At 34.3% G+C, this 20,300-nt stretch overlaps 1 protein-coding gene across 1 annotated transcript in view; it reads left to right on the top strand.

Annotated features, from left to right (window-relative positions):
• Positions 1–20,300, top strand: part of LOC129752551 (poly(rC)-binding protein 2) — a 178,490-nt gene that overhangs the window by 85,302 nt on the left and 72,888 nt on the right. The window contains exon 8 of the mRNA XM_055748325.1: positions 6,103–6,498. Within this exon, the coding sequence (XP_055604300.1) occupies positions 6,103–6,498 (396 nt within the window). The remainder of the gene's footprint in view (positions 1–6,102; positions 6,499–20,300) is intronic.

Raw genomic sequence — 20,300 nt, 5'->3', positions numbered from 1 at the left:
ACGTCAAACTGTTGAAAATGGAAATAATATCACCCCTGATATTCGAGGTTTTCTCAAATTTCCCATCTAAAATAACTCGTTTTTCATTTTTCTACATGGTAGTTTGTTGCAATATTTGTTCAATTTGTCCCAATTTGTTCCTATTTGTTCCAATTTATTGAAAATTTGGATTATTTTTTATTATCCCCTCCTCGTGATGTTTGAACTCCTAGTTCCGAAAGAAGAATTTCAAATTTAATCTGGCCTTATTGAATAAAGAATACTAGTATTAAGAAGGGCCCAGCAAATCAACCGTTGTGTTTTGATTATGACATTCACGATTAATGGAATAACTTTTTCTCAGCTTCTACGAAATTTGAATAAAACTATCGTCAGTTCTTGATAGAAGATTTGCAGTACAGAAAAATGTCTCTGATTGAGTTCAAACGTCTTACACAATTCCATGGTCTATTGTATTAACTAACAGCTTCTCGTTTATTTGTGACGAGTTTTATAAATTTTCAATTCATTTAAAAATTAATGTTTACTTGAATTAACTAAAAGACTTTGTGATAAATATTCCAGAATTTTATTCAAGAAATATCCGGCTAAATGTTGGGTATCATAGAAATTTAAAAAAAAGATGAGGATAGTGAAGAAAATCATTGAAAAACATTTGAAAATTTAGGTTATCTCGAGCTGTTCTGGAAATAAAAATAATAAACTACTGTACTGTACTTTTAAAGCATAAGATGAGTATGAAATAAGCAAAGGTATTGTTGGTTTTTCAATCATTATTGAAAAATTATCTTAAAACGAATTAAAACTTTTCCAACCGATTTAACCGAACAATGTATTCTGAGGTACTTTAACCCTTCAATGCATGACTTTTTTAAAATGAGAACAGCAATTATTAAGCCAGTGAAATGATAACATTTTAATTTGAATAACACAACTGAACAGGTCGTTATTTTGAGTATTATAAAAGTTATGGCCCATCAAAGTAGAAAAATAATTCTTGAAATTGGTAATTCATTTCAACACGATTTTGCAAATTTTTTCCTAACCTTTGTGTTTGTGATTGATTGAGATTAAAAATTTTGTTTGAATTTGCCAATCTGAAGAAATAACAGCGATTTTCTAAAGACTACTTTCTTTAAAGAAATATATAAATTTGATTTTTGCTAATTTTCTTCATACTTTATTCCATATCTTACACATTCATTGAAATATCGTAATCAAAACACCATGACCTATTTTTTTAATCTACAGAACATTTTTTGCGAATGTATCACTCAAAAATATCCACGCGTTTCCAAGATATTTTGTTTTCTATTAGTTTTGTTTTAAAACAACACTATACATTAAAGGGTTAAAAATTATAAAAATTAATTTAAAAAAATTTCAACTGAAGTAAATATAATGAATTCAGTATATTGTTTTCCAATTCATCATTCTAGAATTATTTTCATCTTATTCTTAATTTAAATCGTAAACCGCGATTTTAACATATCACAGGAAACCGAGCAATCAATGAAGAATTATAAAACATTTTAATTCCTATCTTAAAATGTTTGTGAAACAAAGTATTTTAGTTGGTTATAGCGTTATTAATGATTATTTGAAAGAGGCAAGATACTGAACTCATTTCCAGTTACATAGGAATTTAAAAATATTCTGTAATCTCTAAGACGGCATACAAAAAAAAAAAAAAATAAACGATTCACAGGGGCCCCCGGAAAAAAAATCCCCGGGCCCCCCGATGGCTTAATTCTGCCTTGTTTCTCAGTATTTATTCAGCCCGAATACATTAACTTTGATTTTTTATAATTTCATGTCATGAATGTTGATAAAAACAAAAGGAATCTTTCCATATTTTTCAGTAATTTTTTCAAACTTTTGGCCCGAGAATCTATACAAACTATATACAGATTTTCACACACCGAAAGTTTTCCACAGTTTGCTATTATAAGTAATGTTAGAGATCAACAATGTTTTCTACTTTTTCCGACCGACAAAAGTTTGAAAACATAATTTTAAACAGTCTACCCACAGACATAACCTTGTTGTAAAATTTTATTTAAAAAAAGACGCATTCTGCTGTCCACAAGCTTCAAAATCGTTTATGAAGATCTTGGCCACCATCAGAGATGCTTCTGAGGGTCAATCAAGAGATTGCATTTAGCCTTTTAGAAGTAAGTTTTATTCGGGTTTTCCCGGATATTTAATACAAAATTTTGAAAAAAGTCCGGTCCGGTCCGGTAGCCTGGATTTCATTGAAAAAAGTCGGATTTTGACACTTTATTTTTCAAATCAAATAAAAAGAAAACAAAAAGTGTTGTTACTTTTTTTAATTATGCGTCCAAAACGAAATTTTCGATCAAGTTAAAAACAAATCATAAAAGGTTTTTTAGAAGCCTAGATCACGACTTAAAATTTGCTGATAAGTTTTAATGATGAAAATGATGAATGATGAGAACAAAATTTTTCAATTAATTTTGTTTTTGTTGAGTAATTCCTGGGTTTTGACCAAATATTCCCGGATATTCGGTCGACAATTTCGAAATCAAATGTCCGGATTTGCCTGGTTTTTGCACAAAATAGCTCGGATTTGTGATTATGCTCTTAAGCCCCGTTGGCTCCAAAGGCCTCAAATATAAATGGTCCAACTATTAAAAAACCATTTAAGCTTTTTAAGCTTTTTATTGCCATTTTTGTTAAATTTGGGCAATGTTTTGAATCTTTTCTGTTTTTCTGTTTTAAAACTTTGTCCTTTTTATTTTATTTTTTTGTATTTTTTTCCTTTTTTGACGTTTTTTTCCTATTTTTTTTTATTTCATCCATTGAACTTACATACATCAGCTTGCGGAACAAATGGAGTCGTTTTCAACATCCTTTCTTTCGTATTAACATCAGATCTCAACTGTTTATAAACTTCTAAGTTCTTTGTCATCGAAACGACGGTTTCTTTTTCGTGTAGCTCTTGGGTGCAAAACTTCAAGCACCGTACTTATTTCTCTTGACAAATTTAGTCTGGTAAAAAGCTGTGGAAACGAGAATAAAATAGATAAAATACAGAGTTCATGTGTATGTTTGTTTGTTTATTTTTTTTTTAATTTTAACTAGTTCTTGAAAACTTTCATTTTTACAAGAAATATGTAAGTTTTTGAAATATAATCATGCTCTTCTGGATATCCAGTAGTTTTTACGAATTTGTTAGGAATTTGCAGGGTGGCTAGCGAACCGGGAAACCGGAAAAAACGGGAATTTAAAATGGGACCGGGAAAACCTGGAAAGAACATGGAATATCAAATCCAAACTGGGAAAATTCTTCATGACTCATTTTTCCCCTAAATAAAACTATTGAATTCTAAAGTTCATTAGTATCATAATAAAAGAAAATTTCTCAAAAGCGGTATAAAATCGGAATCCATATTCCATAGAAAAAAAATTCTTTACAAATCGTGATTTTTTAGCACACCGCATACATTTTAGTGCTCTAAAGTGTTCCAAAATATTTTGTTAATTTTTGTGAATTTTCTTAATTTTGACTGTTTTGAATCGGAGTAATGAAGAAACAATTTATCAAAAATCACAATATTCAGTACACATTTTAATCATAAAGATACTTTAAATTTTTATAAAAAATAATCTTATAATCAAAATTTTCTGGTTTGTGTTGCATGTCAAAAACTATTAGAAAAAAAATGTCTGAAAATGAAAATTCAAATTATTTAAAAGCGAAACTTATCTCTTGAGAGGATAAAAATTCGAGAAAACAGATAAATTAAAAATGAATGGCTACCATGTTACATGGTTTATTAATGAATTAAAAATTTATCACAATAAAAACTTCGAAATGGAAAATGAAATTAAAGCCATAGTATAATTTTCGAAATTAGAATTAAGACTTCAAATTTAAAATTGGAATTACGATATACCCGCATTTTTTTCTGTTTGGATTGCAAATTCAGAACCAAAATTCAGATTAACAGTATTAACACCTTAGGGACCGCAAAAAAATCCTAGCAGAGAAACACCGACATTCGTCACTCTATATCTTCGAAATCATTTTACCAAAATCCACAAATTTACCTGCTTTGAGTTACAGTAAGTGTTGTGTTCAATTTGTTTAAAAAATTGTAATGATAAAATAAAGAACTTAGGAGTTATGCTTCTAAGTGTAGCACACTTGCGGAGCGAAAAAACGAGAAATCTCGTATTTGATCTACAATATGTAAACATGCCATGCCCAGAATCAAGCACCCAGAACTCAGGTTCTAAAAAATGCAAGTTATACAATTTTAATCATTAACCAGTATTCAAGACAAAAATCGAAACAAAATTTTAGAATACTTTGGAGAAACTAGAGAACTATTCAATGGATTCTGTTTTCAAAATTGCTGAGAATTTTTTTTTAATTAGATGTCCATTAGTAGCAACTAACTAGAGCTAAGCGTGAGAAATAAAAATAACAATTAAAATCTTAATTCAAACTTGATGTAAAGTTTTTATGTAAGTATAAACCCGTAATTCACCCTTAATTAATTGATTTAAAAATGAAACTATCATCGACAAAACTAAGTACAGTTGAACCTGGATAAGCGAGTGTCCAAAGGACTGAAAATTGTATCGAGAACAAGCTCCTGTCGAAATCTAAGGTCTTTCTCCATGATATAGAATAATATCTTACATTCAAACGATTAAAGCTCAGCCTGTCTTATACACGATTTTCTATATTTTCACGAATCTTTAGTTCATATGACTAGGGCACTACTAAAGTTATTCATTGTTTTGTATTGAAAAAAAAAAAACATTTTTTTCTAAAACATGTCTTTTTATTTGCAAAAAAAAATACAACTGCACTCAGAAAATAACTGAATATATTCCTGCAAGTGCAATCTAATGATTTTACGTTTTGTAAGACAAATCCCCATTCAAGTTGACAAGCTGATTTGATATTATGTTTCGATATATTTTTTTTTACATAATTTTTTTTGCAATACTATTGAAATTGTGGAGTAAAACAACAAATTGATGCAAATTTCGTTAGATTCGTTTTGAAAAATCATGAAAACCTGTCAATTTGATACGAAAAGACTACGTGTTAAAAGACGCCAAAGTATTTGTTATGATTTCTAACCGCTTAACAAGTTTTGGGATACAATTGTTAGAAATTTGAAGCCCTTTACAATATTTTTTTTTATTCACTATGATTTTATGTTAAAAAGCGAGTATATTAAATGGGAAAATCATCATTTATAACCGGGAAAAAAACCGGGAAAAACTTTGGAATTTCAAAACGAAAAAAGCAACCCTGTTCAAATACGAATAATCCCCGAGTCTAGTCGTTCGGGCATAAACACAAAATCCTTGAGTCTAAACCACGAAATCTGTCTCGTAGTATAGATTTTAAGCTAAGAAAACAATGAACTAAGGAACCATAACTGGCTAATTGAATCTTTTTTGAAAATACTTATTAAGTTTCGTTGGGTTATTTATCCACGAGTCTGATTCGTAATATATTATTTGCGTCATGAAAAAAATTCACGAGTAGGATTAGTGGTCATAAATTTCGGCCACAAATATTTGAGTCACACTTTGGTTTCAAACCACAAGTCTAACTCTTAGTTGAGAATTTGAGTAATAAACAAACAATCTACGAGTATAACTCTAAGTACATTTTTTGGACGATAAATCACTTATATTGAATTTCACAAAGAACCCACTAGCCTGATTCGTGGTATGGTAAGATTGTGGTTAAAAATTAAAGGCACTGTGTCACACTTTTAGTCTGTAAACACGAGCGTGACTCGTGGTAAACCAATTGGATCGGCTAGAGTCTAGCTCGTGATAACCATTGTTCCGACTCGTGGTTTACAGTTTGTTCTTTTAACGAAAAAATTTACGAGTCAGACTCGTGGTAAAGAATAGACGCCATGAACAAAGTCACTAGTCAGTCAGTTTATTTGGAGTTAAAAAAAAAGTTCCGCGTTCTTTGTTCTGCGTTCCATTTTGCATCCAATCTCAACCAACAAACTGAAAAAAGATTATCGATTCATCGCCCACATACGAAACCAAAAACTAACCCCTTGTACATATAATTCATCACCTTCATCGTAGAGCTAATGAAATTTTTCCCCCCTCGTTCATTTCACATCACCGATCTCTCTCTCTCGCTCTCTGCGAAAAACAAATCACAGTATCTCCCTCGTCTGTCGCGTCGCCTATAGCTCTGGCCGCCCTGGCCGGTTCGCAACTGCGGACAAACAATAATCGCAACGTGGCCGCGGCTGCCCAGGTGCAGTCCCAGTCCCACGAAATGACAGTGCCAAACGATCTGATCGGGTGCATCATCGGCAAGGGCGGCACCAAGATCGCCGAAATCCGCCAGATCTCCGGAGCCATGATCCGGATCTCGAACTGCGAGGAACGGGACAGCGGAAACACCGACCGGACCATCACCATCACCGGAAATCCGGACTCGGTGGCCCTGGCGCAGTATCTGATCAACATGAGGTAGGTGGCATTTTATTGGTATTTTTAATGTTCTGAAAAAAATCATATTTGTTTCATTTCGGCATTATTTGGCCAAACTTTTTGAACCTCGATACATTATTTTTGGTGTTGAGAGACTTTTTTGTGAGGATCAATGAAAACCCGTCCGTTGTGAACCTAAGCGGGGTCTACTATACATTTAGGTCAACGAATAGGGATTCCGTTCTTGGGCCACTTTTGCCACTACCGGTGTTAGTCTTACTACCTGTACTTACTAGCATCACCTTGCAACTTACTACTTTTACTACCACTACCATTTGATTGTATTTTTAGTGTTAGCAAACTCTTGAAGCATTCCACTTTGTTGAACCGTGTACAGTTTCTTCTACCGTAAATAGCGCCGATGATAGTGTTTCAAGATTTGGCTGTTATCCTTCTTTGTGTTTGATCGTGTACGCCTTGCGACATTTTCGATGCGACTTGCACTATCACAGAATCCCAATAAACAAAAAATCCTCCAAGCTTCCCACCGCGAGTCCATTAGAACTCAAACTTTCCCCCGAAACGGACTGGATTTAACCTTTCCCTTGAATCAATAAGCGCCTCATTGCTCACCGATCTCTCTGTAGTACTGTCATATTTCGCCCGCCGTATTTCATTCCTTGCATAATTCATCGTCTCCTCCCGCTCTGATCACCATTACTCACGCAATTCATTTCCCGGCTGTTGTGCATAAGTTATCCCACGGATCCCCACTGTCTCCCCATTAAGGGAAAGCCTCTTTGAAAAGAAAATACCTTTCGAATCAGAACCATTCCCGACCGCATTTGTACACCCTGTCATTAAAATCCAACCAACTGCACCACATACCTGAATACATGGATGGAGGAGAAAAGCTTTCCCGCGCCGACCGACTTTTATGAAAATATTTATGAATCCCTCGAAACCCCTGTGCCGCGTCCTTCATCCATCAACATCACCGAAGCGCACATTCCTCCCCGGAAACATTCAATCTCTCTCAACCCCTCATTTCCCTATGAACCCAGGAAGTTCTTTGCGTACAGGTGGAAAAACCCGGAAAAATCTCCGCTCCCGCAGAATGTCATGGTAAATTTATTTTCCGAAGCCTTTTCGCCCGAATAAATCCCTTTTCGCTCCCGGCTAGAGGCTTCTTTGGAAGCGTTCACATTCACGTCCACGCATCCACAACCTTACACACAATCACACATACACTTCCCAAAGCTGCTGGCAGCTTCTGCAAACGCCGCTGCGCCGTATCATACGCACAAAGTTCAACTTAAGTAAACGAAAAAAAAAGTAGGAGCAAACGTGACGTGACGAATGACAAACACCATGGAGCCCTGCATCATCATCGTCAGCGTCGTTCAGTCAGTCAGTCTCAGTAAAGAATTCAAATCACTAAACTTGGCTGACTGACTGACTGACTGACTAGGCGAATACCTGACGTTACGTGATGGCGGCATCGATATATCGACGAAGACGGTGAACGAAAGTGACGGTCATTGGCCCGATTCCAAAGTAAACAAAACGGAAACCAACCCTGACGATAGTAGGACCATTTACAATCAATACCAATCAAAAAGCAATCGTGCAATTGGTTTCACAAATTTATTTGTTTAAAAAAAAAGCATCTAAAAGTTATATTTCAACGAATTAGAGAATCTTTTCAGTTTTTATGCATATCGACATAATCTTCAATCTCAATCTATATATGCACCTTTCTGAGATAGACTCAAAAGCACGCAAGAAATTTTTAGCTTCAAAATTGGCTTCTTGGATTTTGAAGGAAGTAACAATATGCACTCAAAACTAGCACCAATTCTGCATTAACGTCAGTTATAGAGCTTGATTCTGTGCATCATTAGCTCTGTGAACCCGGTTTGGCGAAATAAACTGCTTGTTTAGTGCAAAAACTGGTATAACACTATGAAAGCACTATATGAGCGTTGAAAAAAGACCTTTTTAAATCAAATTTCAAGCAACCGATGCCCTAAACTTGCATTAATTTGCGCCATTGTTTTTTGGTCTAATGCCACTGTATTGCTTACATAAAAAGCTAAAAAGCATTAAAGCAAGCTTTGTGATGCCAATGTAATGCTTAGAAAATATAGCATTTGTCATTCTGATTAGGAGCTATTTTGCATTTCAAAGGCATTGTGCAAAGCTGATAAAATGCTAGATGAATTTTAAAAGAGTGGTATAATTTTAATTTGATGCAGCATAGCCCTCGAAGGGCTGTTATAATGCATAATAGCACTTGATGTTCTGATATAGTGTCATTAAGCACTTGAATGCTGCTATAAAGCTATGAAAATTCAAAGCTTTAGTGCTTATGGTTTCTTAGGATATCTCTGAGATAGACTCAAAAGCACGCAAGAAATTGTTTAGTTTCAAAATTGGCTTTTTGGATTTTGAAGGAATTCTTCATTGCCCAAGTATCTATAAGCACTAAAAACTAGCAGCAATTATGCTCTAACATCAGCTATAGAGCTTGATTCTGTGCATTATATTAGCTCTGGGAGCTCGGTTTTGCGAAACAAACTGCTGCTTTAGTGCAGACTGGTATAAGCACTAAATTAGCATTGGTTGAGGCACGGCCATGCGATTTTTTTTTATTTTCGTATAGCTTAATTTTCCTGCCATGATACAAAATTTGTTTCTTTTTGATACTTCGCTTATGCATATTATGGGGATCTCTCGGATGGAATTTCCTACATGATTTTTTTAAATATTTTTTTTGTTGAAGATGAAATGGAATCGAAATCATGACATCTATGGCTCCGACATTTTTCAGTTACTCTGCTTGTGGACCTATAAGGTCTACGTAAAATCTTCGAAAAAAAATGCCTATTTGAATCAAATTTCCAGCAATTGGTGCCCTATACTTATCCACATTAATTGCGCCAATGTGCTTTGCCATAATGCCGCTGTAGTGCCTACATAGTGCTAAAAAGCATTAAAGCAAGCTTGTTTCATGAATTAAAGTTTGTCACCGATACTTTTGTACGGTTTTTACTTATTGAGTTTTTTCGGTGAGTGAAGCAACTTTTTTAAATTTACGTAACGTTTCGGGTTACTTTTCTTCACATTCAAGCTTGTTTCATGCCAATTTAATGCTTAAAAAATATAACATTTATCATTCTGATTGAGAGCTATGTTGCATTTCAAAAGCCTTGTGCAAAACTGATAAAATGCTAATTGCATTTTAAAAGAGTAGGAAGCACTCGAAGGGCTGTTATAATGCAAAATAGCACTTGATGTTCTGATATAGTGTTATTTAGCACTTGCGGATGCGGAAATAAAGCTTTAAAAATGCTAGTGCTTATGGTTACTTGGGGTATCTCTGAGAAAGACTCAAAAGCAAGCAAGAATTTTTTGAGTTTCAAAATTGGCTTCATGGATTTTGAAAGAATGTTTTATCGCCCAAGTAACCATAAGCACAAAAAACTAGCACCTATTCTGCTCTAACGTCAGCTATAGAGCTTGATTCTGAGCAACATATTCTGATTCTGATTTAGAGTTGCTAGTTGCATTTTGAAAGAGTGCTATAATTCTAATAAATATGATGAAGCATAGCACTCGAGGGGCTGTCATAATGTAGAGTTGCACTTGATGTGCTGATATAATGCAATTTAGCACTTGAATGCTGGTATTAAGCTGTAAGAATATACAGCTTTAGTGCTTATGGTTTCTTGGGTGGTGATCCTTGAAGCTTGTCAGAACCCCGAAGATTATCATACCTCTAAAAGCTTTTTGGATATTCTGGTGCTCTCTAAAATAACTTGCCAGATTGCCCGGATTTATCCCGGTTTGCCCGGATATTTTACACAAATTTTGGGAGAAGTCCGGTCCGGCCCGGTTGCCCGGATTCCATTGGAAAAGCTTGGATTTTGACCGTTTTACTTTTTTTCGTCAAAATCCAACTAAAAAAAACATTTTCGTTGTAAAATTGGCTTTTTTATGCATCCAAAAGGAAGATTTTTGAGAGAGTTTTATAAAAATAGTTATAGAATGATTTTTCGAAGCCTTAAACACAATTTGAAATCTGATGAAAACAACAATTTTTTTCAAGTTTTTTTTGTTGATTTTTGTTGAGAAATATCTGGACCCCCGAATTTATGCTACCGTTTGTTATTTTGATGTACATAAAAAGCGCACAGGCAGATTCATGATGGGGATTTTCATATAAAAAATAAGTTTCTGTTGTTCGCTAGCTTCCAAATAAGTCAATTTTTGGAAATCGTGGCCACCCATGATCGCAAGGGTCCGAAAAATTTGGAACTTGTCAAGAATTTTTGTAGTTCATGAGAAACACTCAAGACATGTCCAGATCTTGACTCTTCGGGATCTTCTTAAGTAACAACATTTCAGCTCCAACGCGTATTCTAAAGCGTATTACCCTTCTCGAAACTCCTGCAGTAATTAGTTAAATAAAAATTTCGAGGGGTTAATCCGAGATCCTTGAGGTTCACTTGAAGCTTTTGAGATCCATTAGTAGTTTCAAAGATCATTCAAAATTAATTAGAAAATGCTCATGATGATCATGAACTAATTGGGCGTTATTATCACTCTTTGAGTTTCATAAATATCTTCTAACGAATGCTAGGGACCTCTGTATTCATCAAAAGCTAAGACCTGTAAGGACCTTGAATCAACTGGAACTTTTAGGACTAAAACTTCTTAAGTTTATCAAGGAATCTCGAAGATTTTATCCTCCAGACACATTTGAGGTCTATAAGGGACCTTCGAGATGTGCAGTGTAGGTATCGAGTGCTTCTAAAGCTTCAACTGCTGAAGTTTTCGAAAACACAAACTTGGGAACTACAAAATATTGTATTAGAAACTTTTCTTTTGAGATTCTGTGGTTCATAAGAAATACCTAAATTCGTCAAGAACTTTTTTAAAGTGTCAATAATTTTTTATGTGGATCAAGAATTTTGGAAGAAAATTCTTAGGTACTACTCAGGTAAGCTTGCCAGATTGCCCGATTTCTCCCGGACTTACCCGACAACCCGACCTGACAAAAAAATATGGGAAAAGTCTGGTACAATTTGTAGTTTTCTTTCTTTGCAATATTAAAACACCTTAACTGAGCTTTTAATTTTTTCTAGATTTGCTGTTAAAAACGATTTTTTTTATTTATGTTTTATCACAACAATCAGGAACGGTTTTCTGGAAAAAAAAAATTGAAATTTAATTATGTGTTTCGATGGAAAAAAAATTTTCAAGTGTATTCGTTCTAATTTTTTTTCCAGTTATTCCCGGTTTTTGACAAAATTTGCTCGGATTTAGATTTGAAAAATTTGAAATCAAATGCTCGGATTTGTTCAGGTTTTTTTTTAAATAAAATAGTCCTGATTTTTTCGGCCCGGAGACGTGCGGAAAAATTTCTCAAGACATCTGGTAACTTCTGAGTTTTAAAGAAGTTCTTGAATTTCAATAGAAATATCCAATTCGCTTCAAGAACTCTTTCATAGCATCAAAAGAGGCGATTTAACAAGAGCAGTTGATACATATCAGAAATCTAATTTGATTTGAAACTACATACAAACTTGAAGAGATTGTTATAAAGCATAAACCTCATAAAAAGTCGTTGCTTATGAATTTCAACTGATGCTTATCCAAGGGGCTTACCGCAAAATACTCAAACCCTACAGATAGAAGAAATCTTAGGTCAATCAGAGAACCTTAAGGCTTGCCAGGAATTTCAGAAGACCGTTAGATTCTGTTGCGCTCTGCCACAAACTTTGAACATAAAACCAGAACTCAAGATGCTTATTACGATATCTTTGACTTCTGAAGGGATTTGATGTCCGTTAGGATTCATCCATCGAAAACCACATCAATTTTAATTTAATTTATTTTATAAGAGAGCCGTGCTTGGTAGATTTGCCTCTGAAGAACCACATCAGAAGGATACAGGAGAATCTTTTTAGGAAGTTTACTTAATAGGGAGTAATAACAACTTTAGGAAGTTGTAACATGCATTATGATTACCTGACGCCTTTTAACACTCGCCAAATCTTTTTATTAAATTCCGGGGAGCCTTAAAGTTGCCGTAAAAATTACTGAATTTTTGCGATAAAAATTATGACTTTCTGTGCTTTAACTCAGAAATTTTGTGATGGTTTTTCATGAAAAATTGGGGCTTTTTTACATTTTACTTGAAAACAAAATCATAGGGCATATAGTCTTAGTCACTGGCCCTTTTAACCCAAACTGCGGAGATGCAGTTCAAGTAGAATCAAGAAAAAGAAAGAAATCAATCAAAATTTACAATCTTTTCATAATTTTTCAATACAAAATTTAAAATTCAAAATTTATGGTGACTATAGTGATTATAATTTTAGAAAAACGTACAAAATTTGAAAAATATGTGAAATCGGCGAATATTTCCAAAATTTTGTGTTCTATGACAAAGATTCTGTGATGAAAATTTGCTCAAAATTCTGTGGAATTACAGGTTTTCCTGTGATTCTAGCAACTGTGGCCTTAGACCAAGCCCACCGGGCGTTGCTATTTCGGTCGGTATTTCAGATGTTTTGATTGGTTGCGTTTTATCTACTTACTGATTTTCGCACCCATTGTTGTCATCCAGGTTGGTATTTGTGTTTGTTTATTTTCTGATTGCGACGACCAGCTGCGTTGCTACCGGGTTGCTACATAAACGCATCCTGTAACAACCTACTGCTCGAATGCTATTTCTCGAATCAAGTTAGCGACTGCTGGTGCGATGATCGGTTGATAGATATGTTGCTGAATGTGCTCGATTCGTGGTTTAGCAACCATTGGGTGGGCTTGGTCTTAATACCCTTGAATAGCACTTGAGGCCCATCTGATGTTTCTGAACCTGGATAAGTTGTTTCAAGACCCAAATTAAACCTCCGAAATCATGTTAAGAAACTTGAAAAGCTCTCAGAATATTCTTAGTTTAAGTCAGACTTGAACGGTTAAGGGATCATCAATAAATTTTGTAAATACCTACTATCAAATCGATCAAAACCTCTTGGTTTCCTTTAACACTTCAAAATTTGAAAAGGAAATTCTGGGATCCCTCTGGGAATTCAAAGATTCATTACTAATTTTACCAATTTCAGAATGTGACACCTGCGTTTGTAAAAGAAACGCTTGATGCTCATTCGAATTTATGATGGTTGATTCCGAATCTAAAAGAATTTATCAAGGTTCCCGATGCTCAATCACGGATTTTTTCAAACAGCAAATCCCATTTCAAAATCACCCATGACCATTCATAGCTCGTAATCAATCCCCTTTCAAATTCTTGAGACCTATATAAGTAAGGAATTGCTGGATAACCTTTCGATTTTTTTTTGAGGATCCAAGAAGCTTTTTCAAGAGGACCAATTAAAACGTTGAAACAATCAGAGGCTCAACTTCAACGATATTTGATAAACTGCCATGATGTGTCAAGAACTCTCGAGTAACTTTTAATACTTCTTGAGTGGAAGCTCGCGAGCTTCTTCGAAAACCTCTGAAGTTCCTCAGATCTCAGATAAGTATCAGTAGAATTTTCGAAACTTTAAGTTAGGCTGTTAAAGTTTGCTGAATCTAACAGGTCATTTGGAAAACCTACAACAACAGTATGTCATCAAGCTTCAACGGTTTCACGCTCAACGAATTCAATTTCCGCTATGTCCTTAGGAATGCGGCAACTGATATCCTAGCCAATAGTTATTTTCAGTAAACCAAAAAAGGGTGTTTTTCTGATGCAAATTTCCCGGCACCCGACATCATCGGACATTATTGCTTTTAATCGACTCTCGACCAGGAGGGAAAATATCATTAAAAACCACCTTCAAAAGTAGTGATGCTGAAATCGGTTGAGTAAAAAAAACAACAACCTCCCTTCCGATGACCGGGTTTGGGACCTGCCGAGCGAAATTATTGTTGTTATTAAAATGAATGGCGAATTAATCGCTTGTTTAACTCTTCGTCGGGGAAATTGGGCCGGAAAATCGGCTGAAAAATCGAATTCATCGCGCGCTTATGCGAAAAAACGACGGTGGCAAACGCAAAAACCGCCAATCGTGGGCTGGGCAGAGAGTAGCTGAACCTCGGAATATGGGGCCAATGTTGTTGGGTTTCTGTTGTTTTTGTGTGTTCCGTTATAATTTTTTTTTACCTTTACTCAGAACCCAAACCGGATAGATGTTTAACATATTATGAATTTTTAATAGGCTTTTAAAGGCGAAGCAAAATTTCACGGTTCATTGAATGTCGCGTTGAGCTGATGGGTTTCAAATTTAATTCGCCGTTAAAAGGATTTTTTTCGGATTGAGTGTGTTACACTTGGAATCACTTTCGAAGCTTTTAAATGACAAAAGACTTTCAATTATGATCCAACAGTTACAAACTTTATAATCGCAACAATTTCAAAGGAGTGTAGAAAGAGTAGATCGAATTCAAACACGTTTAACACGCTCTTGAAACCAATGTTGGAAAAATATCACTTGCTTCGCCTTAAGCTGAACGAAACGGAGAAGAACCAAGGTGCTTTAGCTGGTTCAGAGTTTGCGTTTTTCTTCCTCCGGGCGGACATCTCTTAGAAAGGGGCCAGAGTTTAATGCAGTTTAATGAGTGATAATAAGAAAAGTTGCTCGTCGTCTGGTTTGAATCTCTCCTTGCCGGCGAACGACTCTTTACACCCAATCAACTTGGGATAATTTGATGATGACGGCGGTGTTTAGGAGTTTGTTGTTTCAATAAAATCGCCGCTGCCAAAGCGAGACGGACGAGAACGACGGTTGTCCTTAAGCTCATCCTATAAGCTCTATGTCGCCGCGAATAGTTTCCCTGAACCATCCGCCCGAAAGAATGCGATTTGTCGCCTTTTAGCTGGTATTGCTTGAAAATTTAATTCAGATAACAGCAGTGTTTAGTTTCTTGTTTTATATTGAGAACCAACATACATATCTTTTTGCAGATGAAGACACTTTTGAGACTTATTTTAATAATGATCTTTCGAATTGTTATACGTAAATAATAAAAAATAAACTCCTATGGCTCACGTGATGAATACCGTCACGTTTTACTGAAGAGCTTCAGGAAGTTTAAACTGTGGTTTAGGAGGCCCTTCTGAATAGGAGAAGGAAAAATTTATGTGTTGTTCAAGAGTTCTTTACGATGCTCGAAAATTCCTTTTAAAACTCTTGCAACAGATCCTGATCAGTTTCAGACTAATTTCAAAGTTGTTCTTATAATTTCTAAAAAGTTTGGTTCTCGATAGTTTTGGGTGAGCTTCAAAAAGTCTTACATATAGCTAACAAAACTTATAAATTTAAAATGTGTTGTTCGACAGCTTCTAACGAATCTCAGGAATAGCTCAACGTTTTCCTGCTGGAACACAATTAAGAATTGGTCTTAGAAGTTTCCGGAGGGATTCGGGACTCAATTGTGGCTAGGTTTTCAAAGATGTTCTAAAAGTTCGACTTGTTCGACCTTGGTAATTTATGATAGTTCTGAAAATGATGGGCCTCAAATGTCTCAGAAGATTTTTTGAAGGCCTCGAAAGCTGCTGATGAATCCAAGGTTGGTTTTATAGCTTTTTTTTTAACGATACAACAACTAAACTACAACATGAATCTCAGTGGAAAGATATTTTCCTTTGAAGAGATACATGCGTTTCTATTATTAAAGGTACAAGCTAACAAAAAACAAATTAAAAATTGAGCTTAAGATTAGATTAATTAAAACTATTAAATTAAATTAAATGAATTATTTATCCAGCTAAGAAAATTTCAAAAAGGTATCTAATTGACTCTAAAAAAGTGGTTGGCTGAACATCAAATTAAATTTTCTTTGAAATATTGCATTAGTTTGTTCTTGAAATGGTTCCTGTATGTTATGTTTTTTATATCAGAGGGAAGACTATTAAATTTTGTTGGTCCAATGAATGAAATTCGTCGCTGTTCACGAGAAGTGGAGGACGTGCTGCGTATCAAATGATTAGAATGTCGGGTATTATGGATGCGTATTCCTGAAGTGAACCTTAAACTTTGATTTCTATTTAATGAATGCAAGTTATCAAATACATAGATAATAGTTTGAAGGTCACAAAGTTTAGTGAGTTGTAAAATATTGTGTGAACTGTTGGAATAAATTAAATAGGTTGAATAAAGCAAAGGGAGATTGAAAATAGTTTTTTAACAGCGGTTCTGTAAGGTTTGTAATCGTGATGAGAGTGTATGAAGGCAAAATAAAACTTGAGCAAGACATGACTTGGAACAAATGCTTTGACCCTCCATAGAATTCCGCTATAAGATGATATCCTTTTTTGCAAACGATGTATGTGATTGCTCCATGATAAAGTTTCATCAAGAATTATTCCCAAATATTTAAAGTTCGTTACTCTTTCGATTGCAATACCCGAGAGTTTTGGATCATCATGTTGCTCGATTTTTTTACGAAAAGAGCGGAAAATCATGTACTTTGTTTTAGTAAGGTTAAGTGTCAAAAGATTTGAGGAAAAGTATTTATGCAAAACTTTCAAATCTTCTTCCATATGCATAACCACGTTGTTTGGACATACACCGGGATAAAAAAAGGGCTGTGTCATCAGCAAAAAGGCGTGGTATGCCGTGCAGGGGAAGTCGACTAACATCATTTATGTACAGTGAGAAAAGGAGAGGCCCTATATTGCTGCCCTGCGAAACACCGACTTCCAATTTTTCGAGAAAGCTCGTTGTTTCTCCTAAACAAACAAATTGTTTTCTATTTGTTAAATAGCTTCGTATCAATGTATTAGCAATACCTCTTACTCCATAACACTCTAGTTTCTTCAATAAAAATTCGTGATCGAGTGTGTCGAAGGCTTTTTTTAAGTCAAGGAAAAGACCACCTACAATATTCCTTGAATCTATTTTTTCCATCACGAAGTCCGATAACTCACAGATAGCTGTCAGTGTACTGGAACCAGATTTGAAACCGTATTACATTTCCTACATATATCGCATCAGAATGGTCACTCAAGTACAAAATTACTTATTGAAAAAAACTTGCCCGGCTTGGGGATCGAACCCCGACCTTCGCGGTGAGAAGCGAACACGCTACCACGAGACCACGCCTAGATGTTGTTCTAATTGAAACTAAAACTCGAAGAGATGATTTGATTTTGAAAGCACACCAATGACTTTTGTGACTTTTCAATACCCGTTTGAGCACTTTTGTGCCCTTTATGTGACTTACCAAATCCCGTATTGAGCACTTTTGTGCCCTTTATGTGACTTAAGTTCCGTATAACGTACGTATAGATCACTTTTGCAGCTTTCAAGTTCGTTAATGAGTACATATAGTTCACTAATGGGAATTGGGCAGTTGACTCTCTTTGTCAGCAAATATGTAACTTTCAATGCCTTCATTCAAGTAAATATGTGGCTTTTGATTGCTTGGGTAAGTATCTACCGAAAATGCGCTTAAACGGGGAGAGGAGAGGTGATCGGAGTGATCACCACCCCCTCACTCTCAAGCGGGAAAATCTTTAAACTTTTCCTAGTCAGTATACCCTTGAATTTTCAAAAATTTACACTTCGTTCGAATATTTATCGAAAAAAAGAACTTAGTTAAATTACCGTTAAGGTAAGAAAATAAAAATTGCAGTTATATTTTACAATAGGCGCTTCAGTGGCGAAGGACTTCTACTGCAGTCTAATGACGTCTAACTTTCTTATGCTTTGTTTAACATTGTAACAATTATTCAAAGTAAACCGTCTAAACTCCAATTTTTCTTTCGTTAAAAATTCATAGAAGTTTTGTTTTAAGCTTACATGCCACTTTAGTTCTACGAAAAACTGTATCATTCAGAAGACATTTTTTTTTCAAAAGTTGCATAACCACATAGGCTTAAAAATTTATTTTCAGTACTTTTTAAATTGCATATATTGAACATATGTGTCGAGTTGTTATCGTTTTTTCCAACCCCGCCTTTAGAAGGAGTTTATATTTCTTCTCCATCCAAATCCATAATACAGTGAGCGAAATAAGAATAGTACCACTACGTGTTTTGCTTGTTAAAATATGAATGATTGAAAATCACGAAAATTTTCTTCTACAGTTTGTTCTGAACGGACAAATCAAGCATAAGTTTACTTTTTTTGGACGTAGCAATTGGCGTTGAGGACCCAAAATGTGAAAAAGGGGTGCGAAATAAGAATAGTACCACTTGAGTTTTTCAACAAAAACTAGATTATTTTTAAAAATTTACTGTGTAAAAGTGAATAATACCTAATGCTTCTACGAATTATTTGAATAGATGGATTTCTTCATAAGATTTCATTCAATAAGAGAATATAAAAAATAGAAAAATAAATAGCTAAAAACTGATAAACTAATAAACCTACATAAAAACTGAAAACATATTTTAAAATCTTTTCATTAATCTGAATTCAACATTCACTCAACAATGTTGAAGGAGTCACATCACTTGGTGAAAAAATTATTGAAGACCGAAAAACGCTTTGTTAAAAATTTCGTCAAATTTCTGAATTTTCGTAGAACTGAAAAATAATTAAAAAAAATGTTTCTTTTCCTCCGAAGTCAAAATTACTCGAAGTTATCGAGAAAGTAGATCGTGGTAGATCTTTAATTTTAAATTTTATTTTCAATATATTTGTAACAATCTACAGTTTTTTTTTGAATTGTTAACAAATTTATCATATGAGTTATTACCTATTTTGAAATGTTAGGTTGAATCTCAGAAGTGAGATCTGGTAGAGAGAAATTCAATGCATATTTAGATTCAACCAACCAAAACCAGCTCTTAAATTTTTGAATAACAAACAAATGTGAATTTCGTAGCTTTGTTCTATCAGATCCATCAGATATCGATCCATCATTTCATGATTGTTTAATTGCATCTAAAAATCGATTTAAAAAAAAAAATTGAAATAATGTGTCCTTTAAGAATTGAATATTTTTCCTCTTTATTCGTACATTCCCTGTTTCAAATTTCTTACTACTCGAAACGAAGGGTTGAAATTACATTTCATCCGTTCAAGGTTAAATAATGTAAATAATCTTTTATGAGAGCTTGAAAATATGAGCAAATCAATGAAAGGACAGTTCAAAAAGCAGAAACACAAATCATAATTTTAGTTAAGACTTAATTGTAGATTTAGAACCAAAGTTCTCATTAGAAAAGAACTACAGAGATGATAAAAACGACACGATATTTTCGAATCACGATTCAGAAAAATATATCGGAAAAATACTAAAATATATAAGCTTTGAAATAAGTTTAGAATTCAAAGCAATGATTATCAAAAACTTGTCTCAAATATTTTCTTTTTCGTAAGTAAAGTTGCAAGTGGGAATCATCAAAATTTTCTTGTGTTAACCTAGCGCTAACCTCGATATGCAGAAGCTTAGAAAAAGAGATAATTAAAAGACACCTTAAAATTTTCTCGTTTGCAACAACGAGTGTATTAATTTTATTTAAAAAAATGACATTTACAACGAGCGATTCCTTATGAGCTCATAAGTTGATATTTTTGTGACCCCTTGGTATACAAAATACGAAAATAATTTTTTAATCAAAATTTTACCGCAGGGAAAATTATAGATTTGAAGTTCCGTCAAAGGATATCGAAAATGTTTATATAAAAAATGGGTTTAAAAAGTTGAAGTTTCTTCTCTAATTTTGAAATTTTCCAAAATTCTTCTGATTTAGTTCAATGAGATCAAATTGGAGGAAGAGGCTGAGCCTTTTTTCAATAAATATAAAAGTTGGTTTTGTCGGCCTATTTTTTGAAAACTCAAAAAATCACGATGATCTTTGAGGTTCTCTA

The sequence above is a fragment of the Uranotaenia lowii genome, chromosome 3 (genome assembly GCF_029784155.1).
Source record: "Uranotaenia lowii strain MFRU-FL chromosome 3, ASM2978415v1, whole genome shotgun sequence".
Lineage (NCBI taxonomy): Eukaryota > Metazoa > Arthropoda > Insecta > Diptera > Culicidae > Uranotaenia > Uranotaenia lowii.
Note: the sequence above shows the minus strand (reverse complement) of the source record. Positions and strands in the feature narration are given on the sequence as shown.